The 26,334-nt window shown below is 51.1% G+C and overlaps 1 protein-coding gene across 4 annotated transcripts in view; it reads left to right on the top strand.

Moving 5' to 3' along the window:
• The window catches only part of Nav1 (neuron navigator 1), a 240,692-nt gene that overhangs the window by 77,312 nt on the left and 137,046 nt on the right, over positions 1-26,334 (top strand). For all 4 annotated transcript variants that reach the window (XM_070041842.1, XM_070041840.1, XM_070041843.1 and 1 more), the window contains exon 4: positions 12,386-13,186. In XM_070041842.1, the coding sequence (XP_069897943.1) occupies positions 12,386-13,186 (801 nt within the window). The remainder of the gene's footprint in view (positions 1-12,385; positions 13,187-26,334) is intronic.

Below are 26,334 nucleotides of genomic sequence, written 5' to 3'. Positions count from 1 at the left end.
CTTGAATTTATCTGAAAGAAAGATTTTTAGGAAAAAGGCTAGGCAGAGCAAAAGTATAGGTAGGACCAGTTTTGAACCAGGCACAGGTAGGAAAGCATTAGAAAGGAAGAGTTTTTTTGGGGGGGTGGGGGGAAATGGGGGTAACCAGGGTAGTGAAGGGATTGAGTACAATTTGGTACTCAGCTCTGGTCTCTATGGAAACCAGATACCAGAGGGTGGGAGACAATCCAGCTCATTGAGTCAGAGATACACTCTTCTGCGGCACATCCTGGTGTTGTGGCATTAAAAGTAATGGAGGAGCCAGGTGCTGGTGGCTCATGCTGTAATCCTAGCCATTCAGGAGGCTGAGATCTGAGGATCACGGTTCAAAGCCAGCCCAGGCAAGAAAGCCTGTGAGACTCTTATCTCCAATTAACCATGAGAAAACCAGAAGTAAAGCTGTGATTCAAAGAGATAGAGTGCTAGCCTTGAGCAAAAGAGCTCAGGGACAGCGCCCAGGCCCTGAATTCAAGCCCCTCAACAAACCCTCCCCCCCCCATAAAAAAAAGGTTGAAGGAGAGTGAGGGTTGGGTTTCTGGGGATTCTGGAGACTCCGGGTCCTATTCCTCCTTGTAAGAGGAAGAAGGATCCGGGTGCTATTTACACTCCCAGGGCTGCTCTGAGAACCTGGTTCCTGAGGACAAGAAGCTCCCTCCCTGTTCCAGCCTAGGGCTTAGAACACTTGGCCAGTACAGGAAACAACTGCCTAGCCCAGAGCCAGACCTCATATTCCAACAGCTTCCACGCCCTGATGTTCCAGCGCTGGGACCATTAAGGGACCTCTGGGGAAAGAGAAGGCCAGTCCTATGGGCTGCAGCTCCTGTCCCCACCAAGTTTCTCCTCCCTTCAGGGCTCCACAGCCCCCTGCCTATGAAGGAAGGTTTATGTTCCCTCGGGAAGCCAGGACTCCCGGGACTCAGGCACTGGTCCTGACTCCTAGTCAGTGATCAGAAATGACTCCTTTCCTCTGAGAGCCTAACCTGTGTGCCTTCCTGTGCAGGCTCATCCTGGCTCTGTCCCTGGCCTGATTGGTGCAGAGGCTCAGAGAAAGATGTTTCTAGACAGCTGTGAGCGCCAAAGAATGTGAGTTGTAGCTTAGAATGTCACGACATTTCTCTCCTTCCAGAAGCTCCCGCATGAGATGGATAAGCCAGAGGGAAGACTGAGGCCCATGATGCTGGCTCCTTGCTTAGCCCTTTGGTTTGCTGAGTCTCATTTTCCCTCCAACAGACAGGCAGACAGCACACCTCTGTCTGACTTTTTGGCCCAGCTCAGAGAGTCCTCTGGGGTCAGAGAGGGTGAAGCAAAGTCCACACAAATGTCTCAGCTACTAACCCACAGCAAAGCAATGTAGTAGCTGTGCTGGTATGAAGCAATGGACCAATCTAGGAGGGCTTCCTGGAGGCACAAGCATGTTGGAGCTTTCGTTTTGAACTGCTCTGCTTCATCTTGTCCCATTCTGCAAGTAGAAGTGGAAGGCAGGACTCAAGTCCTATTTGGACATTATGTGTGCCAGGGACTCTGGCCTCTGAGAATACCTCACTTGCTTTCTCCTGTCTCTCAGAAATGAACCAAAAACTTCCATGCAGCCAGGTACTGGTGGCTTATGCCTGTAATCCTAGCTACTCAGGAGCCTAAGATCTGAGGATGGAAGTTGGAAGCCAGCCAGGCAGGCAAGTCTGTAAGACTCTTATCTCTAATAAACTCCTAAACAAAACAAAACAAAACAAAAACGCTGGAAGTGGAGCTGTGGCTTAAGTGGTAGAGTGCTAGCCTTGAGCACAAAAGCTCAGGGACATCACTCAGGCCCTGAATTCAAGCACAAAAGCTCAGGGACATCACTCAGGCCCTGAGTTCAAGCCCCAGGACTGGCACAGCAAAACAAACAAAAACAACAAATAAACCAAACAAACAAACAAAAAACCCTCTCATGCCTCAAAGCAGAATGGAAGCTAGGGGGCAGGAGAGAAAGTCTCATCTTCCAGTGCACGAAATTCATGTTCTCAAAGAATCAGAATTCCCTTTGAAAGGACAAGGAGAGGGTCAGGGGCCTCTCCCTGGCCCAGGCCTGCAGAGAAAGGGGGAAACCATGGTGCTGGGACTCCTTCCCAGAAACCTGGCTTCCGCTCTGCACGCCAGCTGCACCGTCTCTCGCCACAGGGTACTGGGAGGTCACTGCTGTTTACAATCCCCACACATCTGTTCTGAGTCACGCATTCATTCATTTAATCGGTCGTCATTCACCAAATACTCCTGAGAGCCCACTGTGTGCAGGGGGCTTGGATGGCTTTTGAGAACAAGTTCAACCAGAGATGGATTCTTGGGAAACACAGTAAGCACGTGAGAAACAATGGCTGAGGCTGTTGGGAAACCAGTAGAGTCGTCCCCCCCTCTCCCCCCCAACCCCCCCCCCCCGCTGTGAACTGTGTGAGGAGTCATGAAGGCAGGAGGGACTGGCTCTAAGAGGGGCCAGAGGGGAGATAGAATGACAATCCTTCCTTTAAAACCAGCTCCCCCAAAACCTTCTCCATCATCATGGATGGCAATCTGAGAATGACCCAGGCCAACATCCTATTCTTATTTATTGTGTGTGTGTGTGTGTGTGTGTGTGCGCGCGTGTGTGTGTGTGTGTGTGTGTATGTGTGTGTGTGCATGTGTGCATGCGTGCGCGTGGGTGCATGCACGCACTAGTACTAGGGTTTGAACTCAGGGCTTGGCCTCTGTCCCTGAGCTTTTTTGCTCAGGGCTAGCGCTCTAGGAGTCACAGGCATTGCTGATCACCTCTCATGACCACCATAGTCCCCACTGAGGTCTAAGCTACTGTCATCACTTGATTGGATCATTGCAATTGCTTCTGCTTGTGACCCAGTGATTTGTCTCCACACAGGAGGTGAAGCGACCTTTATCCAGGGGGAGAAGTCATGTCATGCTTTGCTTCCAGCCTGCCACTGGCTCACTGAGCCCTTCTAAGTGACCTAAAAGGCTCCCAGTCGCACCTCTGACCTCCTCCCCTGCCCTCATCCCCCTCCCTCCCTTCCTGTCCAGCCATGCCCATCTCCTTACATACTGCACACACGCCGGGAACATTCTCTCTCAGCACCTTCCATGGGCTGTTTCCTCTGCCTGGAAAGCTTTTCTCCCAGATTCTCATGCACACTGCCCTTTCTTCCTTCAGATCTTTACTCAAATGTCACCTTCTCAGAGATGCTTTCTTCAGTCACCAAACTAAATATATTGCCCCTGATGGAGAGTTGGTATTCCCCTTCCTGCTTTTATTATTATTTTTTCCTTCTTAGCACTTTTGGGTTGCCATCGTATCTAGCTCTCTTAGTGTCTGTTCTTCCCATTAGGATATAGTTCCATGAGGATATGTTTGGTCTGTTTGTGCTCTGTACCTATCATAGCTGGCCTGGAACAAGGCATGAGCAATGGGGAGCTGGTTGTCTGGATGCAGACCAGGCTCAGTGTTCCAATATCAGCTATTCTGGCAGCCTCTAGCCTGGCCTTGGGCACATTTTAGGTCTCCTGAAGCCCCTGCTGGTGGGTGGAATGAGATGGGGAAATGGGATGATGAAGAAAAAGGCTGAAGGAAGTGTGGAGCAATGACTAGAGGGCTTGCTCAGTGGCAGAGGCATTTGAATCTGCTTAGGGAAGCAATAGAAAGGCCACATCATAAGGTTGTGAGCAACGGAAATGTACAAGAAAAGCTTATTACTCTATTGGGCTCATGACACCCATAACCCTGGCCCAGGGCCTATGGCTAGATTCATAGAGCCTTGTGACTGGGCTCCCAGTCTTGCTCTCCAGATATGGGCATAGATACAAAGGTGTTTCCTCTCCTCTCTGTCTGCCCTTAGTCCAGGAGGGAACCAAGTATGGACCCTGTCCTCTTTCAGATCCCTCTCCTCCCTAAAGTCACTTTGTGTGTGTGTGTGTGTGTGTGTTTGCACGTTGCACATATGTGCACATGTATCCTAGTACTATGGCTTGAACTCAGCATCTAGCCACTATCCCTTAGCTTTTTAGTTTAAGGCTTGCACTCCACCACTTGAGCTACAGTTCCACTTCTGGCTTGTTTTGCTAATTGGAGGTAAGAGTACCATAGACTCTCTTGCGCCAGCTAGCTTCAAATCCTCATATCTCAGCCTCCTAAGTAACTAGGATTATAGGCATCAGCCGTAAGTGCTAGTTCCAAGGCTGCTTTTCAAGGTCAACCGAGTGGGGGCAGGCTAGCCCTCCATCCCACCCTCTCCTCTCTTCCCTTGCTCTCCTCCCAGCTATTCCTAACCTCAATCCAACAGGCAGAGTCTCCAGACCCCCTCACAGACTCCCTGGGATACAACCGTTTCCAATCACAGGGGTGTGAGTGTATAAAATCATACGACATGCCTTTTCTTGGCCCTCTGCCGGCATCTTCATTCCTAAGATTGCTTTAAGTTTGCCATCCACAGATGTGGACAAATCACTCATCCTATCTACAGCCCAGAAACTGCCAGTGCATTTAGAGAGAACGGAGTCCAGGCTAGCTTGTACCTATCTTTGGATAGGTGAGATTAAGAATTTCCACAATTCCAACGCAACCCCCTCTCCATCTCTCGTGTAGAAACTGGCTGGATCTAGCTCTCAGATCACAGCCTCCCTTAGTTGATCAGTGTTCTCTCCTCAATGAATTACCCACTACCTGTCATTGTTGCAGGATGAGGTAGAGGGAAATAGCTGCATCTGGGGATAGTGTGACAGGGCAGGTTCCTCCCTTTTTAGGAATCACTCTAGGAAACACTGTGCACATATTAGCCTTATCGACTGATGCTGGAATGGCCGTTGCCACGGCAGCAGAGCACTCCCACTGCAGAAGAGGATGGTGGGAAATTCAGGGATATGAAAGGAATAAAAAAAGGAGCAAGATAAAGGGAGAGGTCATATTAGGAAGTGTTGGAACATTCTGGATGCCATGATGTCTATTTTAAGGGCTCACTACCTAGTCATGGCAAGACCCTTTAAAGACTGACTGGGCAAAGGCCAGCAGTACTATAAGGGCTGGTGCTCAAGGGGGCTGTGACTGAGTTAACTCGTGACCTTGCGGAGACAGTATTCCTTTTTTCTTTTGTGCTGGTACTAGGGCTTGAACCCTTAGCTTTTTCACTCAAGGCTGGAGCTCTATCTCTTGAGCCACACCTCAACTTCTAGCTTTTTAGTGATGAACTGGAGATAAGAGTCTCACAGACTTTTCTATCTGGGCTGGCTTCAATCCATGATCCTCAGGTGTCAACCTCCTGAGTAGCTAGGATTACAGGCCTGAGCTACCAGTGCCTAGCTGGGAGTATTTTCTGTTGTTTCACTGTCAGGGGACAGTTTATACAGGAAGATATGAGGTAGTAGCTTTAGATGATAGAGAGGGTTGTGCCTCTCTTCTAAGCAACCTTCTTTTCTCAAAACCAGTAGATTTTCAGGAACTATTTATTGGTAGAAGGAAAAGGATTGGGATTTTGGCAATATAAAATCCCATGAGAGGGGGTCTAGGAGAATAAAGAAATACAGAGAGGAAGAGGAACTAGGCAGAAACAGGCTGTATTGAGAGGATGAGCCAACCAGCAAGGAAGGTCCTAGAAACAGTGAGCATCTGACAAGGAAGTGCAGGTGGACAGAGCATCAAGTGGAACAGCGTTTTCTAGCAACTCTAAGGTCTTGAACCTACATCTGTGGACAGCAGAAACAAAGAGCCAGAATAAGCCAGGGAAGAGAGTACCAGGTCTTGCCTGAGTAGAATGCTCTCCAGCAGTGTTCCTCATCCAAGATGGTATCCAGTTAATTTCCTTTTGCCAAGGAGAAGATGAATTTATATGCAGGAAGAGAACCTACAGGCAAGTAACACCATGTAACTATAACATGGTAAATTCAGACACCATGAGAATTCAGCAATTCCTAATGTGATATCTTTTAAAAATATTTTTATCTTCAAGTAGTTGTACAAAGGAGTTGCCATCCAACAAAGCAGTTCATGAATACAGTGCCTCTTGGTCAATATTGTCCTTTTAAAATTCTCATCCATTCGTCTCAACCCATGCCTTCCCTCATTTTTCTTAATTTTGTAGGCTGTGCATTGAATTTTGAGGCATCCATGTGGTTGAATTAAGGGCACTTTGTATAAATTAGAGAATGACCGAAGAATAAGGACTTTAGGTGTTTTATAAGCTACCACTCTGGAGGCTAAAGTAGGAAGCTCTGGAATTTGAGGCTAGCCTGACTACAGAGTAAAACTCTGTGTCAAGAACAAAACAAGCCAGTGTTGGTGGCTCACGCCTATAATCCTAGCTACTCAGGAGGCTGAGATCTGAGGGTCACTGTTCAAAAGCCACCCAGGGCAGGAAAGTCTGTGGGATTCTTATCTCCACTAAATTACCAGAAGAGAAGGAAGTAGAGCTGTGGCTCAAGTGGTAGAGTGCTAACCTTGAGCAAAAGAAACTCAGGGACAGTACCCAGGTCCTGAGTTCAAGCCCCTATGTCGCTACCGCCTCGGCCGGTAATGACGACGCGACACCGGACTCTTCTCTCTGCCGTTTATTCAGGACCTTTTGTTAATCTTGTGACCCCAACCCCGGGGAGAATTCCCCACAGCCTTAAGTACCCGCTGGGTAGCCAACCCTGATACGCCACGTGGGAACCACCAATAGGTTCAGGTGCGTGGAAGCAAGCCAGATTCTTTGCCTTAGCCATATAAGGAGTTGTTTACCACGAGAGCACTCGCCATCGGGAAGGCGGAGGGCGGAAGCCGGCGCCATCTTCCAGGTGCGGCCTCTCGCAGCTCTCTACAGTTCCCCCTTTTTTGTTTAAAGAACACAGATGAGAACAGAGGTCTGATCCCTGTTGTGCAATTGCAAGGACTGCATACAAGCCTTCTCCCAGAGGGTACCTTCTCTAGGGATGACTCAGCCTGTCCATTGATTCGTTTTTCACAAGGACGGGAAAAGGCGAATCGAACCCGTGTGCAATCAAACATGCTCTCCTCGAGGGCAAAACTCATGCCTCTCGACTGCAGTACTTTGGCTTTGCAATCTGTGCTCATTGTTTTAGAGTGGCAAGCCACGCTTAGGGGGACTGACCTGCTCCAATGACTGTAAAGGCTTGGATAACCATGGCTGCACTGCGACGCTGAGAACCTCTAATTTGGCAAATGCACCACAGACATACCAAGGAGGCTAACACCAGGAGGCCTGTCAGGGCTCCCAAACCCGCCCCCTCCTTGAGATGATTCATAGCAGCGGAGATCCATGAAGATAACCCCTCCGCCAATCCGGCATCCACTCGGGTCGAGTTCACCACGACGATGGCAATCCTGAGCTGTTCCATCAGGCTGTCGAACTCCCCAGTTCAATTACCTAAAAGATAACTAGACAACTGTTTAGACAAATTTGCAGCGTTTTTTAAATAGGTTTTTTCCTGGGCCTGAACTCTGGGCCTGGGCGCTGTCCCTCAGCTCTTCAGCTCAAGGCCAGCGCTCTACCACTTGAGTCACAGCGTCACTTCCGGCTTTTTTCATTTTGCTGCTTATGTGGTGCTGAGGAATTGAACCCAGGGCCTCATGCATGCAAGGCAAGCACTCTGCCACTGAGCCACCTTCCCAGCCCCCATTCTTCTGGGTTAATTGCACCACAGCAGCAGCTAATCCAGCATTAGTTAGTGGTCCGCCCAGCTCTCTGCAAACTTTCATCCATGCTTCTAGTCCCCTATTCTTATATGGGGTTATGGCGGCTCTGCATTCCTTAGTGCACTGCTCGTAAACAAGCCGTTTAATTAATGGCATGGCTGTGTCTGGTTCACCAAAAATTCTGCCAGCGGCCTCAACCATACGAGCAACAAAGTCCGAAAACGGCTCCATAGAGCCCTGCAGGATTTTGGTGAGATTGCCACTCACCTCGCCTTTATTTGGTAAGGCCTTCCATGCCTTTATGCCAATTTTATTGATTTGTTCATAAACTTGAACCGGGTAGCCTATCTGCTGATTGGCGAATCTCCCCTGTCCAAGCAGCATATCTCTGTCCCAAGCTGGGTTTCCCCCAGCCTGATTGGCCGCAGCCTCTTCACTAGCAAATTCAATCAAAAAGGCCTTCCAATCTAAATACTGACCTGGGCTCAAACAAGCTCGTGCGAGCCCACTCCAATCACCGGGTGTCATGCAGTGTCTGTTTAGGGCCTCCACCTGGGCTACAGTAAAGGAGGCCGTGATTCCGTATGTCCGCACAGACTCAGCTAAAGATTTTATCACCTTAAAATCTAAGGGTTCATGATATCGCTGTCCCTGTGGATCCTGAAATATTGGACAGGCTAGATGTAACTCGGTTCTGACCGCTTTCCACACTCCTGGGCTGAAAGAACAGCCGGGGCTGCCACTTCCAGGGTCCTCCGCATAGAGCGGAGGGGCCGAAGGTGTGGGGCGGTGCACGGAGGGCGTGCATTCGTCTTTATCTGGGTCCTCTCTCTCCTTCCCTTTCCTCCTCTTTCTTATCTTTGTTTTTTCTATTTGTTCTATGAGTGATTGTAGTTCCTCTGAGTCTGTAGACTCAGAGGTCTCTAGTTCGGCAAAATCAGGGTATGACCCCCCCCTGCTCTCCTCCTTTTTGCTGTCTGCCCTTTCCGATCTTTCTTCCTGCAGCATTTCTAGGGCGGCCTGACCATTCTCTACCGCCTCACTGCAACGCTGGTCCTCGAGACAGCCTCTTATCAGTTTCCATATTGGTCTCACTCCGCTCTTAAGCGTTCCTTGTTCAGAGGCAAAATCTAGGTCCCTCCCTAGTTTCTCCCAAGAGGCCACCGTGAGGCTTCCGGAGACAGCGAAACACGGGGCAACGATGTCACATTCATTCAAAAATCTCTCTAAAGTACTCTTTTTTATTTTTAACTTTTTTGAGTGCAGTAGCTCATTGAGAGCCAAAAAAATTGGGTGCGAAGAAGAAGCGCCCATGTTTTAAACATTTAAAGCTGGTAAACAAACTTTTACTTTCACTTTTGGCTACTCTACTGACTAGCCCCGGGTTCTCACTCTCTCTTTATCTACCGAGAAGAGCAAAAATCCCCCCCCCCCCCCCCCCCCCCCGCTCTTGTGGTGGATTCCCCTTTTACCTGGGAACTTACTCCCCGCTCTTGTGGCGGATTCCCCTTTTACCTGGGAACTTACTCCCCGCTCTTGTGGCGGATTCCCCTTTTACCTGGGGACTTACCGGTGCACCACCCTGACCGCAGAGAGTTCTGAGTCCTCGTTGGGGTTATGGCTGAGTCCCCGTAAGGGCCGCCACGTGTCGCTACCGCCTCGGCCGGTAATGACGACGCGACACCGGACTCTTCTCTCTGCCGTTTATTCAGGACCTTTTGTTAATCTTGTGACCCCAACCCCGGGGAGAATTCCCCACAGCCTTAAGTACCCGCTGGGTAGCCAACCCTGATACGCCACGTGGGAACCACCAATAGGTTCAGGTGCGTGGAAGCAAGCCAGATTCTTTGCCTTAGCCATATAAGGAGTTGTTTACCACGAGAGCACTCGCCATCGGGAAGGCGGAGGGCGGAAGCCGGCGCCATCTTCCAGGTGCGGCCTCTCGCAGCTCTCTACACCCCTATACTGGTACACACACCAAAAACAAACAAAAAACCAACCAAGTTGGAGCCTGTGACTCAGAGCTGTAATATAGCTGAGTTCTGGGGATCATAGATTAAAGCTAGCCCAGGCACACAAATCCAAGAGACTCATCTCTTGTCAACCACGGGGGGGTGGGGGGGTGGGGGGGAGCCACAAGTAAGCTATGGCTCGAATAGTAGAGTGCCAGCCTCAAGTGAAAAAAGCTAAGTCTTGAGTTTGGGCCCCAGTACTAGCACACATAATAAAAGATGATGGTTTGTGACATTATTAAAAATGGCCAGTGGGATAGTGAGGAAGAACACAGTTGTGCTTTAAAATGTGGCAACAAAGGTAGGGCTTAATTCATTTTTTGAAATGGGATCTGTGCTTTCTGCATAACTATGAATATTCATAAATCCCATGATTGGTGTTCTCTATGCAGGGCCAAGTTCTGGCATGCTACCATTTACATACCTTTAAGGAGCTCCTTGATACTTCCTATGTGACCTGGAACCCTGGTTCTCCTAAGGTTTGGACCCAGGCCTCTGAGGACAGCCTGCCTAGACAGCCACACTGCCTGCTGATGAATCTTTGCACCCAGCTCCCTTCCTCCACAAATTTTGAGACAGTGCTTCTTGTCATTCCTGTGATTAGAATACACACGCCCATGCCTGTCTATCCTTCATCAGTGTGTGTGACATTACATTCTCACAGGGACAGGGCTATTATTTCCCCAGTCTTGTCTACTTTGCATTCTCTGTCTGACACTGAGTTCCTTGAAGGCAGAATCTCCATCTTTGTAACTCTAAGACCCAGCCTGGGGTCCATGTTTCTTACCTAACCCTCTCTGTTTGAGGATCTGAGTTCTTAGTAGAATGGGACTGCATCCTCTCTGCTGTGATGTCTGTCCTTGAAGACTTTATGGTGTCCAGGCCAGCCCTGGGGTCACAAGAGGCAGAAAGTCTCCAGATACTGTCAGGAGTAACGCAGGCTACAAGCCCCGTGCCCAGCATCTCAAGCCTCTGAATCTACTCTGCCATCACACCTGCTTCGTGCAAGTACAGAGACAGTTCCATGATGTGAGAGTTCCTGAGCTGGTACTAGAGACAGATAGGTACAAGACACGCATGAGACTTAATGCACTTCAGATTCTATAGGGAAGGAGAGAAGAGACTAGAAAGATGAAGTTTGAGGATAGCGGAGAATGCAATCTGATGGATATACCACGTTTTGGCAGAGTTCCTAGGGCTCTACCATTCCCAATGGGTACCTGGAGCCTGTCCTTCCTGAAGCAAGCTTGCTTTCAGAAACTACCCTCTACTCTCTCTTGTCCCTCATCTTTCCTGAAAGCCTTTGGCTCAGACAACCTGGCACTGTCCAGGAAGTTGGGCAGTGTTGTGCCCTCTGCTGAGGGAAAGTCTGGGCAAAATGCTGAATACTCCATCTGGCTCTTGCCCCTGCCCCACTCCATCTCCAGGTAGGAGGGGAGGAAGGAGAGCTGGAAAAGTATGGAGTTTTGTTTTTTGTTTGTTTGTTTTCACAGAGCTGAAGGTCTGGCAGGCAAGGGAGTAAGGGTGGGTTCCCTGCTGCATCTTTAGTTTGACACAGGGCTCTCTAGCTCCAGCACCCCTCTCTCCTAGGAAGCTGGTATGATAGTCACTGTAAGGACCGAGTTCAATAACTTTGACAAGGTCATATATTTGACTGTGATGGAAATCGAGTCTCCTGAGCCTAAGGGTTAGTTCCCGTGTTTCCAGACCAGGAACTGTTCTCTGCTGCCTATGTAGGGCGTCCACACAACCTCACACCTCAGAGACGGAAGGAAGGTAGGGTGAGGTTTCCTGGGGGTGGGGGGTGGAGGCGCGACCAAGGGGTTCTGGGGAAGAGACTGAGAACTTCCCCACCATCGGGTCCCCTAGTCCCTACCAGCTCCCCTTTCTCCGGTATTACCAAACTGGCATGCCCCATTTCCTCCCGTTTACCTGAAACCCCAAATCTCCTCAATGATCCTGGATGCCGCAGGGAACAACCGACCGTGCCCCCCACCCCCACCCCACCCTACCTCTGCGCCAAGAGAAGAGAAAACCCGGTGGATGCCCTGAATGCCCCCTGCCCCTGGGGCTCGCTCGCCCATACCTCCCCTTCCCCAGCCAGAAATAGACACGTTCTCAGCCCCCTCCCGGGCGCGCGCTCCTCCCCCCTCCCGCCCGCTCCCCGCCCCCCTCCCCTCCTTCCTAGCTGCTCGGAGCTGCAGAGCGCCGCGTCCGCTCGAGCTGGAGGCGGACGAGGGGCGGCCAGGGCGCTGCCCGCGGAGCCGCCAAGGCCCGGCGGCCGGGGCCCGGGGACCAGGCACCGACGCGCGCCCGGCTTCGATGGAGCTCTTGGGGAGGGGGGGTCATCCATCTTTCCTTGGACTGATTGAAATGTTTTAATTTGTGTTTTTCCCCCGCCCCGCCCCTTCTCCTCCGACCCTGCCCCATCACGCCCGCCGTTTCCTGGCTTTTTCCTGGTCTCTCCCCCCTCCCCGGCTTCCTTCCCTGCGTCCTTCCTCCCACCCCCCCCCACTCCCTCCCCACCGGCGCCCTTCGCTGCTCGTCTCTCGCCTCCTTTTTCCTTTTCTCCCCTTCTTGCTCGGTTTCTCCCGTCCTTTCTCTCCCCGCTCGCCCTCCGCCCCTCCCTCCTCCCCCTCCCCTCCCCGCCCCGCGCTCCCGCCCCTCCTCCCCCGCCCCGTGCCTGCAGACGCGCGGGCCGTCCATGCGCTCCCGGCGGGCAGAATGCTGGGCAGCGGCGTCAAGAGCGCGCAGCCCGAGGCGGAGCTGAGCGGCGGCGGCGGCGGGGACGAGGGCGCGGACGAGCCGCGGGGAGCCGGCAGGAAGCCGGCCGCCGGCGACGGCAAAGCCATGCTCCCCAAGCGCGCCAAGGCGCCGGCCGGCGGCGGCGGCGGCGTAGCCAAGACCAGCGCGGCCGAGCTGAAGGTCTTCAAGTCCGGCAGCATGGACAGCCGCGTCCCCGGCGGGCCGCCCACCTCCAACCTGCGCAAACAGAAGTCCCTCACCAACCTCTCGTTCCTCACCGATTCCGAGAAGAAGCTGCAGCTCTACGAGCCCGAGTGGAGCGACGACATGGCCAAGGCGCCCAAGGGTTTGAGCAAGATGGGGTCCAAGGGCCGCGAGGCGCCGCTCATGTCCAAGACGCTGTCCAAGTCCGAGCACTCGCTCTTCCAGGCCAAGGCTGGCCCGGCGGGCGGCGCCAAGACGCCCCTGGCCCCGCTGGCGCCCAGCCTGGGGAAACCCAGCCGCATCCCGCGGGGACCGTACGCCGAGGTCAAGCCGCTCAGCAAGGCGCCCGAGGCGGCCGTGAGCGACGATGGCAAATCCGACGACGAGCTGCTCTCCAGCAAGGCCAAGGCGCAGAAGGGCCCCGGCGGGCCCGTGCCCTCCGCCAAGGGGCAGGAGGAGCGGGCCTTCCTCAAGGTGGACCCCGAGCTAGTGGTCACCGTGCTGGGCGACCTGGAGCAGCTGCTGTTCAGCCAGATGCTGGGTAAGTCCTGCCGCCCCGCCCCACCCCACCCTCCCCTGGCCTTCTCCTGGCCAGCTGTAGGGAGAAGAGGTGGAGGAAGGCGATGCTGCCGCCCCTTCCCCCTCTCGGTCGGGTTCTGTTGATCACTGGGCAGGTTAGGAGGGGCACTGCCTCCAGATGTGCAGGGCTAGCCTATCCAGAGGCGCCTGGCCGAAGTCTGCCTTGAGATGTTTCCGAGAGGGAGCCCAGGCTCTCCGCCTGGTCGGCCCGAGGTGAGGCTGGACAATGGGTTGGGGGACTTAGGGTTTTCAGAAATAGAATCATTAACTCCCTCCAAGTCCAGGCAGAATGTGAGGCTGCTGGGGAGATCTGGGCTGTGGAAGCGATCTGCGCCGGACGAGACAGTATCTAGCATGCTGTGGTCCAGTCAGTGAGAGCCTAGATCCAGAGCACAGATGTGGGGAGAACAGATGTGAGGGCCGTTTGGCTCTGGAGCAGAGCTGAGGCCCCACTTCCTCTGTGGATCCCGAGTGTGAGCTCCAGTCGGATTTCCCCAGTGTGAGGGATCTGGCAAAGAGAAGTAAAGCATCTGGAACCGGAGGTGACCGGGCAGCCAGCTGTGCGCATCTGGATGCCTGAGAAGCCATATTCCTCAGCCCCAGGTTCTGCCCCAGCCCCTCCACCAGGGTCGTTTAGGGAAAGGTCTGGGCTTTTTTTTTTTTTTTTTTTTAATGTGGGAGACTTGGAAGACATTGCCCTTTGGCTAATGAAAGCCAAGCAAGCCGGGTAGAGAGGAACAAAGCTTGGAGAGGTGCTCCATTGTTCTCCGACCCTGAAGAGTCCATGCGAAAACCCTGCAGCACCCTGGGAACTGGTCTTGCTTTTTTCTAGAGCCCCCTGCCCTCAGAAAGAGATAAGTTGAAGATGTGCTGAACACAAACTGGGAGCTTCAGGAGCCCACAGGGTGGTGCTGGGGGCCTTGGGAGACCGGTGGAGAGGCCTGGAGTCTGGGCAAGCCACCTTGCCTAAGGACTTGTTGCAGTGACTGGGATGGGGATCCTCCAGCCCTGGCACTGAGGGACCCAAGCTTCCCAATACCCTGCATACTGCCCGCCCAGCTGGGGCTGGGAAGGGGTGTGTCATGTGTGTGAAGGGGGCGGGACCGAGTGATGAACAGACTGAGTGACCGCTTGGTAGAGCAGAGATGGATAGGCCAGTCACCCCTGGAGAGTGCCCAGCTTGAAGGAGGCCCATTTGGCCTGCTCTGATCATTCTGGTGCCTCCCGCCTCCTCTGTAGGCCAGGATGAGAGTTCCATAAGCAGGAATAAGGAACCTGTCCTTGTGGAGGAGGCCACAGATGGGTTTTTGCAGAGGCAATTAGGTGACTGGACAAGGGCAAAAGGGGAGAAGCAGCCTTGTCCCCCAGAGAGCCCCTTCTGAAAGCCATTATTGTCTGGGAAAAGTATGAATTGGGGGTGGAGTGTGTAGAAGGGATGAGCCCACCTTGAACTTGTCCGGTGAGCCTGTCAGAGGGTCTTGCTCTCAAGGAGCTTGCAGCCCAAATGGAGCCAGACAGATAATGAGGTGGAGGATAACTGATTTCAGACAGGAAGGGAGGACTAAGGAGAACTGGAGCTGGATTGTGCACTGCAGAGGAACTGGGTAGGGAGACCTGTGTTAGGCCTGTCTGCGGAGGTGGCTGTGGAATTGTGACTGAAGCATGCAGCTGACTGAGAATGAGCATTGCCAGAGACTGAGAGGATGGTGGGAGAGGAGAGGACCTTGTGTGCCTTAGGCAGGAAAAATCAAGTGTGAGAAAGCAGAAGGACTGAGAGATCAGAGGGCACAGAACCATTTTCAAGGTCAGAGCTTATACCCTTTGGGGTGACCGAGCTGATTTGGGCCTTCTCACTCTGCAGATGGCCCCAGAATTGATTGCCAGTTAAGGACCTCATAACTGCTTAGGGGTTCACCACAGGAACCCTGACAGGTAGTCCTAGGGCTGGCTGGAGGGTGGGGACAGGGGAGAGGGGCTGAGCTGTGCTTCCTTATTCCTGCTCTTGAACTTGTCATTTCTTCAAGCATACCTCCACCTATCTGGAGAAATAGAAGGTCCAAAGTGTCATTTGCATGGATGAGTCCCCAGGCCCAAGACTCTTCTTTCCTAGGACACCTGGTTGAGAGAGGGTGGAGGCAGCAGTTGCAGAGGGGCACAGGTCACCAGAGCAGCCCTGGGAAGTCCCCAAAGGGCTGAGAGGCTTTGCTCTCAGGTGGAGGGGAGAGTGTGAAGTTTACTGGGTTCCCAGTTTGGTTCACTGGGCTACCTCCAGCTGAGAGACCAAAGGCCCTGGGAGGTCATGCTTGGAACCAGATGACAGGAGCAGCTGGTGACTCTAGGCCCAGCTTTGCTCCTGTCTGAAGGCAGGGTAGAGTATGTACTGGCAGGGTGGGGGTGAGGAGGACCTATGCCAAAGGCCTGTAAAGTGTGTCAGGCAGGCCCTTGATGGAGACCAGTATGGCCTCTGGGGAGAAGAATGCCTGCCCTGATATGTCAGGATGGGAGCTACGACATGGTATTTGTTCCTTCCAAGAGACCAGAGCATATCCTGGTCCCATCCCAGACACAAGAAGCTGCCAAGACCCAATTACTGAGGCAGTGGGTGGGGGAGACAAGTCAGTCCCAAATGAGAGCCTTCTGGAATAAAGGGAGAGAACTGAAACCTGATCCTCCCCTTCCCAGAAATCAGCTGGGGCCCAGATGGGCTAGGCACACTCCCTGTCCCTCTCCTCACCTTGGAAGCTGCCAAGTAACTAGGGTCTCCCTGGGGAATCCTAGAAACTTAGAAGACCAAGGGGGTGCGTCCCCAGGGGAAACAGGCCAATTCCAGGAATCAGATGGCTTTGCATTCTAGCCCCATAGTCCTCATCAGGCACTTTGGCTCCTGGAGGCAGATCACCAGGCCTGATCTGGGCCTGAGCAGGAAGCTATGTTCCTGAGTTCCTGGCCCAGGAGTCCTAAGCTGCAGGTTCTCCTCTGAGGTTCAGGTTCCTTGAGAGAAAACACATCTTTACCCTGAAAGGCTAGAGAAAATGGGACTATCCTAGGTAGCTTAAAGAGTTTATATTAACAGAGCAGTTAACTAACATTCAAGCCCCACATTTCCTCCTCACCAAAGTTGGTCTATTGACTCCCCCAAACATATAGATTTTTTTCCTTCAGCCTTCCAGAAAAAAGAGGACAGAACGGAGTAGTTAAGAGAACCCAAGGTCAGGGTCTGAAAGAACCCAGGAACTTGGACCAGTCCCACTTTTTCACAGTGGGTGCCTGACCATTGGGGGTAGGTGGTTATGCTGACAGACCCTCAGAAGTTCAGGCCACATAGAAATGAGGGAGAAAAGCAAGGAGGCTGTCCACTTCCCTGGGTTGCTGTGAAGCCTTCAGGGTGTCAGGAAGGAGACCACTCCAGAGTAGGATGCTTTGAATAGGAGAGGATGAAATGCCAGCCCAGACTCCTCCACCCACACACACTTTTTTTTTTTAATTCAATGCTCTTGGGAAGGGGAGGGGACAGTAGAGATATGCATTCTCCATAGAAGAATGGCTACCTAGAGCAGACAGGTACATGTGCAAGCTCCCCCAACACCTGAGCATCAGAGGTTCCACCCAGCGCCAGGCCTGGCTCTTCCCAGGGCTCCCTAAGGCCTGACAGGAAAGTGTGAATGAAGCTTACTTCTGCTCTTTTCCTGGCAGCTGCAGTGGGGCTGGAGGAAGAGTGAGGCTGTGCAAATCATAGGCTCATGGGGTTCTGACAAGCAGGTGAACATGCATTGCAGAGCAAAAGCTGCCTTGGAACTTTGGAGCCTGAGATCTATTACCTTCCGCAGGGTTAGCTCTGAGGACAGTATTTCTCCCTACTTCATTCAGGTTGATTTGTTGCAAGGCCAGACTCCATGCCCTACCCAAGGAGTGGATGAGGGTCCACCCCTCTTTTCCTCTTCTCTGAGCCTTACCTTGTTCAGATTGTTGCAGTGAAGCTGGCCTCCTCACAAGACAGCTTGGATCTTAGGGGTAGACCCTCTGTCTGGGCAGAAGGTACAGAGCACAAGTGCCGGAGAAGTTCTGTCCAGGGGAATGTCCTTGGCCCACTCCAGGCCACAGGCCCTTTCTAGACCTCAGTTGAAAGGACCAAGTCACCTGGAACCCTGAGGTATTTCCTGACCCTTCTCTCTTTCCCCCCTTGCCAATGTGTTTCTGGGGCTATAACTACCCCTACCTGTTCCCTGCCCCAGGCTGCCAACATCAGGTTTTCCCTTCCCCATAGCTCTCCCTCCACACATGTATTCACCCCTCACAGCCTGTCACCCGAGGGCTTGGTGGTGCTCGTGCTTTGCTTCATGGAGCTTGGGAGCCTGGTTCTGTACTGGCCAGGCTGAGCAGAGACTCTGAGTCCACTCCTGCCACTCGGCACCCTGCTGTCCAGTCACCTGTGTGGTTTGCTGCAGTGTCTCCCTGGGCAACCAGCAAGGCAGATCAGCACCTCTGCACAGCATTCTGCCTCCCTCAGCCTTCCCTGGAATTTCACAGAACCAAAGAGTGGAAATTGTCTGGTTGAGCCACCCACTTAGAGCTGAAATTATTCCCTCTGTGGCATCCTAGGCAGGTGGGTGTTCTGTTTACACACTCCTAGTAACAGAGGGCTCACTACCTTATTTCCCTATAAAGCAGTCATTATTGGAAAGATCTTTTTTTTTCCCCTGTGAAGCCAAGATTCTGTCTTCTGAGAATTTCCATCCATGGCCCAAATTTGTTCCCTGATCCTGACAGATGGAGCTAGCTTGCCTTTCACAGAGTTCTTATATTTGAGGTCAGACACTCAGATACCTCGCAAACTCCATCTCATCTTTTCTTCCGTTGTCTTCTCCTTTCATTTTCTTAACATTTGTCTTGAAATGAAGACTAGATAATGCAGAGCCTGGCCTGCTCACGTGGCTCCCAAGCTCAGGGGATTCCATCCCCCTGGACCACAGTACTGCCTTCCTCATCATGTTTGCATATGAGAGTGATCCCGGCTAGGGGCCCACAGCACCTGGCTGCATTTTCTCCTGTCCCAACCTGGAAGCTGTACTCCCTACAGCCACTTCTCACTGCCTACACTGGCTGTGCTAGCCAGCCAGCAGAGGGGAAGTGGACGCCACCTGTTTCTAATTTGTGCTGGCTGACCTCCCCCCACACCCTGTTTGGATTACCCAGATGCCTTTGATGTCCCAGGAGCCTACAGCCTTCCCTTGCTTGCACAGGAAGGACCCAGAGACCCAGACCCCAGCTCACTGCCCTGCGTGGGCTGGCTCCCTCCAACCAGAGCCCCTTGAATCCCAGGGCAGCCCTCAGGGCAGCCACCACCTCCTACACCTTCCCACATACTATTACTTCTGAGGCCTGGGACAATACTGGAGCATCCTGGGTTCAGTTCTACCTTGCCCATTGGGCCCAGGTCGCTGAGTCCTCCTGATGAGCAGAGATGAGGTAGAGGATGGACAGGTGCCCCAGAAGCTCTTTATACCTCCCTGGTGGGGTCTAAGGAAGAAATAGAATTGTACCAGAAGTATACTCAGTATAGGGGCTCAGTATGGATGCAGAAGTATGTGCCTGGAATATGGGGTGCTGAAGGACATGTCATATATCACCCAGAGTTTTTGCTGCTGAAAGGTGGAGGCACAAACTGCAGAGGTGGGATGCTCCTATTAGGACAGTAGGAAGACCTGCTGGGAGTTCAGACTCCCCAGCTTAGTCCAGTGCCTTAAGTCAGAGAGAAGAGGTTGCAACATAGCCCTTCTGCAGCTACAGGTTCACCTCCCAAGAGCTTTGGTTCCAGAAGATCATAGTGCTGCTGTATAGTTCATGTTTGACACAGATTCTTCTCCAACTCACTTCCAGCCAAACCCCAACAAGGCTGCCAAGCTTGGCAGGGCTTGGCCTTGGCCTTAGCCATCCTGGAATCTATTTTAGACATCTCAATGATACATTTCGGAGCCACTGGCAAGGGCGGTTTCCCCACAGAGTCTTCTAATTTCTGGGTGGAAGCCCTGGTGCTGGGCCTCTCATAGTGCTACTCCTGTGACCTGGAGTTGTAGAAAATAAAGGACAAGGGCAGGTTCCAAGTGCTAGTGTACCAGAAACACTCCTGCTATCCAGCCCTGTGGAATCGGGGAGTTCTGCAGGTCACCCATTTGAGTGCTGTTGTTGGGTACAGTGGAATGGTTGAGTGTCAGAAGCTCCAGGTTATTTTTGTGGAAAGCCAGGGTTATAAACCATAACCTCAGACTGAGCATGCCCAAGACAGTGAATGTTCTCAGCAAGACTTGGGCAAATGTGCTGGGAGATATTGGGTTAACAGCACAAACCCGGAGAACTTGGGTGAGGTTGTATCAGTGAGTATGGTGGATGGTATGTGTTCACAGTGATCAGTGAATATAATTTAATCCCTTGCACATTCACTGGCTTGCAGTACACATTGAATATGGTGTGTTTGTGTGTATACAGAAGAGCTGAATGAGTAAAAGTGTCTGAATAAGACCATAGTAGAACACTTCCCCCAACTAGACCCCAGGCAGAGATCACAGGGTTCAAACTCCTGGCTTCATTCCCAGGTAAACACTGAGTGCTGGTTACTCCTTAGATTCTGAAGACACGGGCTCCCTTTGCCCTTGGTGACCCACTTACATAGGCCCTTCTCCTTTGGAGAAGCTGGCATCTTACCAGAAAGCCCTGCTTTCTCTCTTCGGAGTACCTAAGGTGCCACAGGGCTTAGGAGTCCAACGTCCCCATGTCTAGGAGCTGCTTCCTAGGAGGCAGCTGCTCCTTCCCAGGGAAATAAACCAGCAGTCTACTAACACTTACCTGTCACTCATGTCTGAGAGGCATTGTTCTTATTCCTTATCAAAAGTCACTTATGCCAGGCGCTGATGGCTCATATATGCAATCCTAGCAAACCAGGGGGCTGCATTCTGTGGGTTTGAAGCCAGCCCAGGAAGAGAATTCAGTGAGACTCTGCACTCGAATTAACCACCAAAAAAAGCCAAAAGTGAAGTTATGGTTCAGGTGATAAAGCCTGAGGGAAAAAGCTAAGGGACAGTGTTCAGGCCCAGTACAAGCCCCATAACTGACATGTACACAGACACAGACACAGACACACACACACACACACACACACAGACACACACACACACACACACACACACACACACACGTCATTTAATGCTCACAATAATCCATGGTCCTGGTGTTTACAGATGAAGAAAACGATGCACTGAAAAAACAGTTGACCCACCTAAAGCCAGTAAAACAAGCAAGCAACTGGGCCAGGATTTGAACTTAACTCCTGGGATGCCCTGCCTCTCAGAGCCTCAAGCCTCCCCCAAAGATTGCTTCCATTTAATTCAGGAGCAACTGTCAAGCAGTCTGTATGGGCAGACGGGGCCAGCTTGTTAGTTCACAGGCCAGATGAAGAGAAAAAGACACACCCGTTATCATTCTGGGATAAAGAGAATGTGGCAAATGTGCCATGAAAAATAGACCAGGCGAGGCAGAGGGGAGGAGAACCTGGAAGTAGAATTTATGTGTGCGTGAGGGGATAGACAGAGGGTGGGAAGGACTCGTGTAGTTTTGGCGTGACTTTTGATTAGGAATAAGAACAATGCCTCTCAGACATGAGTGACAGGTAAATGTTAGTAGACTGATGATTTATTTCTCTGGGAAGGAGCAGGTACCAGTGGGATTCTGGCAAGAGATGGGAAGAGAACCATAAAGGAAGGAAGAGGAAGTTGAAGTGTAGTTCAAGTGGTAGAGCCTTGAATGAACAATCTGAGGGAAAGCACTGAGGTCTTGAGTTCAAGCTCAAGTACCAGCACAAAAATAGTAAAAGATAAGTAAAGGAAGGAAAGAAGAAGCGTGGGGCTTGATGGTGAATCTTGTCTAGCTGGAGAAGTTGAAAAGGAAACCAAAGGCAGATGAGAAGATTGGGTAGGAATCATGGCTGATGGGAATTAACGTACTGGAAGAGGATTGTAGACTCTGGATAGATATTTAGATGGAAGAGAGCATGGAGAGAATGGAGGTTCACCCCTAAAATATCTCCCAAATAATCCTGTGTCTCCTACATTCCCAGAGAGGTCACTGACTGGGACTCAGTTTCACAAGATTGCTCTTGTAGCCTCTGAATGGCTATATGGAGGCACCCAGGTGGAGGATTCGTCTGGGCTTAGAAGTTGTCCCTCCAGCTGGACGCTGGTGGCTCACGCCTGTAATCCGAGCTACTTAGGCTGAGATATGAGGATTCTGGCTCAAAGCCAGCAGGAGCAAGAAAGTCTGTGAGATTTTTCACCAGTAAACTACCAAAAAGAAGTGGCGCTGTGGCTCAGGTGGTAGAACGCTAGTCTTGAGTAAAAGTTAGCATCTAGGGATAGCGCCTAGGCCCTGAGTTCAAGTCCCAGGACTGGTAAAAATGAAACAATCATTTGTCCCTCCAAAGCAGTATCTCTCACCAGGGATTGGGCCTCTGTTTCCCCAGCCTAGGGGAGTGTCCTGCTAAAGGCAGATCACAAACCAGGCTAGACCTAGTAGAGGCCTGGCCTTAAACTGGTTTAAGACTAGACAGTGGAGTTTTCCAATTATTTGCAATTTTGAAGATCTAAGTAGAGTGGAGACTATATTTCAACTCCTAAGTTACTCTGCCTTTCAGGAAGCCTTCCTGAAAGACTGGGAAGTTGAAGAGCTATTTAAAGACATTAAGTGCTTATGATAAGGGGAGAAGGCATTCCAGTTACTCATCTTTATTTGAATGAAGGTACAACTTTGGGTCTAGTTGGCTTGGAGCCTTCAGAGCAGATGATCCTCCAAGCCCTGTGGTAGGAGGAATCCCCACAGGATGTAAGGGTACTCTTTACCCTAGGCTCAAGTCTTCCATCTTTTTTTTTTCAGTGTGGCAGTGTGGGGTTAAACTCAAGGCTCCATGCCTACTTCTGAGCTATACCCTAGCCTGCATCCGGCTTCATCATTCCTCTGGGATGCTCCAGTTGCCATGCCTGGGCATTGCAACGGGACCTCGTTGTTGTAGGTGCCAGTGATTTGTCATGGAGGCTTTGGTTTTCTCACTGAGTCTGTATGTTCCCAGGAGGTGTTGTCCTGGAGTTCAGGGGTTGCCACGGGGGATGGGTACTTCCTTTCCTGGCCTCGATGATGACAAAGCATACAGACATGGCTCTTCTGCACTTGCTCCTGCACTCGGGGGAAGGGCAGCTGTGTCCATCTGGGGTAGGGAGGCAGGTGCCCAGTGCCACTGCTGCTGACCTTGCCATGTGGCTGGAAGCAGCCACAGGAGCGGGTTCCAGATCTCGTGCTGCCTGACACTGCACAGCAGCGGGGTTTGCTTGCTTCTCAGCAGGCTGAGGCTGCTCCCGCTGCCACTATCAAGGGACCAGCTGGACTCCCAGGAGCTGTAGGGCCAAGTCTCTAAGCTGAGAAACCTGCTTGGCTCCTTTAGCCTTTCTGAGGTCCTTTAGCCCAGCCTGTAGTTTCAGGGCTACTGAGGGCCAGGCTCCAAAGCTCATTCTCCATAGAAGAAAGTACTGAAGTCCCAGGCTCTACTGAGGCCAACACAGTCTACAGCTAGGACAGACACCCTCACCTCAAGGCCCTGTGGGGGACCACTTAACACTCAGGCCTGTCTGAGTTGCTGACAATAGTGACTGACATGCACTGAGCACTCACTACTTGCCAGCTGTGCTTTGTTTGTATAAACCCATCTCATCTTCATAATGAGATCTATTCAAGGGTTATATGCAAAATATTTAATAACCCTGCCACACTGTGGAGCCGGGGGAGAGCTGGGGGCCTCCTGTTATGCCAGGTGGTTAATTCTGTGGTTGTTGGATTATGGAGGGGGTTCACCATACCAAGGACCCAGGTGGCTGGGTAGTGGGGGGTCACAGGGAAGGGGCACACAGGAGGGGTGGGAAAAGCACTTAATTCTCTACTCTTTTATTTAAAAATCAGGATGGAGCTGGGGCACGGTGGCTTACGCCTGTAATCCTAGCTACTCGAAGGCTGAGATGTGAGGATCCCAGTTCAAAGTCAGCCCAGGCAAGAAAGGTTGTGAGACTCTTGGCTCCTATAAACTACTCAGAAGAAGCCAGAAGTGGCACTGTGGCTCATGTGGTAGAGCGCTAGCCTTAAGCACAAAGAGCCTCAGGGACAGCATGTAGGCCCTGAGTTCAAGCCCCAGGACAGGCAAAAAATAAAAATCAGGATGGGATGGTGCAGGTAATTCATGCCTATAATCTTAGCTACTCAGGAGAGGAGATTGAAATCTAAGAATCACTGTTTGACACCAGCTGTGCAAGAAATTCTGTGAGATTTCTTATCTCCAATTAATCACCAAAAACCTAGATGTGGGGATATGACTCAAGTAGTAGAGAACTGACCTTGAGTGAAAAAGCTAAGGGCCAGTGCCCAAGCCCCAAATTCAAGCCTCCGAGATGGCACAAAAAAAACAAACAAAACAGAATAAAATCCAACTAGGATGCTCTACTAATTGTTTTTCCATTGACTTACACAAGATTCAGATATAAAAGAAATTAGGGAGCCTAAGGATTAGCATTGGTCTGCTCAAAAGCAGTCTCAAGTCTCAAGTTTTGGTAAAGCTAAGATTCAAACAAGGCTTCATTGAGGCTACTACACTTGACTCTGCTGCCTCTTTTTTTTTTTTTTTTGGGTCTGAACTCTGGGCCTGGGCACTGTCCCTCAGCCCTTCAGCTCAAGGCTAGCACTCTACCACTTGAGCCACAGTGCCACTTCCAGCTCTTTTTTTCCAGCTTATGTGGTACTGAGGAATCAAACCCAGGGCCTCATGCATGCAAGGCAAGCACTCTACCACTGAGCCACCTTCCCAGCCCCATCTGCTGCCTCTTGCATGACAAGTAGCAACTCCTTTCTCCTTTCTGTGTTCTAGAACTCTCTGGCTTAGTCCTGCTCTCTATCAGAATTTGTTATCTGTTGCTCTCTGCAAACAATCCTTGGTGCCAACTCTCTGCTAGGAGCCCTGGTTCTCACGGTTAATTCTGACAGAGGCATGGCTGGTGTTGGACAGAGCAGAACCCAGGATCTGCAGGAGGTGTCTCAGCAGGAGGGTTTCCAGTTAGACATGAAGGAACAGGGCCAAGGTGGCCTGAGCAAGGATGACTAGATGCTCAGGAAGAGTGGAAGTCTAGAATTTTGGCTTTGGAGGAGCTGTTCCTGTGGCCCCTTCCACCTGTGTACCCTGGACCTGTCACTTGCTAACTGTGCATCTTGAATAAGCCACTTAACTGCCTGAGCTTCAACCTCTTTGTTGATAAAACAGGGATAAGGTTCCCCAGCTTCCAGATCTAGGAGGGCTGCATCCATTTACTTGCTCACCCCTCTGCTAGGAGCCCTGAGTTCTAGATTAGATTTCCTATAATGCTGCATGGTACAGGGGGAGCAGAGTTAGCTTCATAGATGATTGAATACTTAGGATGCTATCTATCATTTATGTGTGTTACACACAAGATGGTGTTCTAACCAGTTTACATGCACTAATTTAGAACAACAGAATAACAAACTATTCCCCCTTCCTCTTTTTTTATCAACAAGTAAACTATGGTTAGGTAACTTCCACCATGCTCATAGGAAGTGGAGGGTCCTGGGTATGGGTTCAGGCGGTTTTCCTGGAGCACCTGCCTCCTTAACCACTATACAAATACCATTACTGTCACAGAAAGCTGGCCTTGTAGTGTTCCACAGGCATGGCAATGCCTCCAGGGCAACCAGCTGTCCACTCTGAGATCTCCTATAAGAACTTACTGCTGCAGTGAGCTGGTAGTTTAGCATCCCCGAGAGCCCATTGGGTACCCACTTGTGGGCTGTAGACTTGAGGGGTTTATGGCTGATTCACTTTCACACCATCTGCATACTCTTCACCTGCAGACCCATATTGACAGTCTAGAAGGGCCAGCACCTCTGCTACAGGGGAATAGATGGACACCAAGATTCGGGTATCTGCTTTTGAACTGGAACCCCACCCATCTTTGGGTCCTTGACAGCTTGTGGCAAGAAAAACACACAGTAGCTTTCAGAGTCCTGCATGAGAATTCTAAAGCACTAATGTCTACCTATTGTTGTCCATTGCCCACTTTGAACTTATTCTTTGTCTACTGATGGGGACTAATTCCCAGCATTTGGGGATGATTCTGAGGATTAAATAGAAGAAGTATGGAGCATTGGTGCACGGTAGGTGATGATTCATTAGTTCTGGTCTTACTTCCTCTCCTGGTGTGCATTTCTCTTTCCTTTCCACCTGGTGGTGGCTAGTAATCCCAGCAGACTTCACTCAGTTTGCTTCTTGTCATTGACCTTGTTTCAATTCAGCTCAGACTCTTAGGTGTGCCTTTAGAAGCCCTTGGGAACCAGCTTAAAAAAATTGAGAAACTAGACACCAGTGGCTTATAGCTGTAATCTTAGCTATTCAGGAGGCTAAGATTTGAGAATCATGGTTTGAAGCCAGCCTGGTCACACAAATCCAAGAGACTTTTATCTCCAGTAATCTAGCAAAATGCCAGGAGTGGAGGTATGGACAAGTGGTTGAGTGCCAGCCTTCAGCAAAGAAGCTAAGGAATAGTTTCAGGTCCCAAGTTCAAGCCCCAGTACCAGTGTGCATGCTTGTGTGTGTGTGTGTGTGTGTGTGTGTGTGTGTGTGTGTGTGTGTGTGTGTGTGTGTGTGTGTGTGTGTGTGTGTGTGCGTGCGTGCGTACACAAGCATGCATACACAGTTTTATTGTAGGGTACAGAGTTGTCTCACAGGTGGAGCCCAAGAGTAAACTAGATTTCCAGAAGAAAGGGAGCTAACACACAAATGACTCATTTCCTTTCGTACGTCTAGCTGACTTCTGCCTCCAGCCTTCGTGACAGAGCATGGAGGCCTGCAGCTCTGGGCCTCCTCTGTCCAAGAGGTCAGTCAATTTGCCCAGAGTGGGGTTAGAGGATTGTGATTGACCTATCACAAGGAGAAAGGAATTCATTTGTCAGAAGATTTTAAAGTTTTGTGTCAATCCAGTGGTAGGTTGAACAATGGTAAAATAAAAATGATCAGAAACC

This window comes from Dipodomys merriami, unplaced genomic scaffold (assembly GCF_024711535.1).
Source record: "Dipodomys merriami isolate MVZ:Mamm:240054 unplaced genomic scaffold, mDipMer1.0.p SCAF_31, whole genome shotgun sequence".
Lineage (NCBI taxonomy): Eukaryota > Metazoa > Chordata > Mammalia > Rodentia > Heteromyidae > Dipodomys > Dipodomys merriami.
The sequence above is the reverse complement of the archived record's forward strand: the minus strand, read 5'-3'. Positions and strand labels throughout refer to the sequence as shown.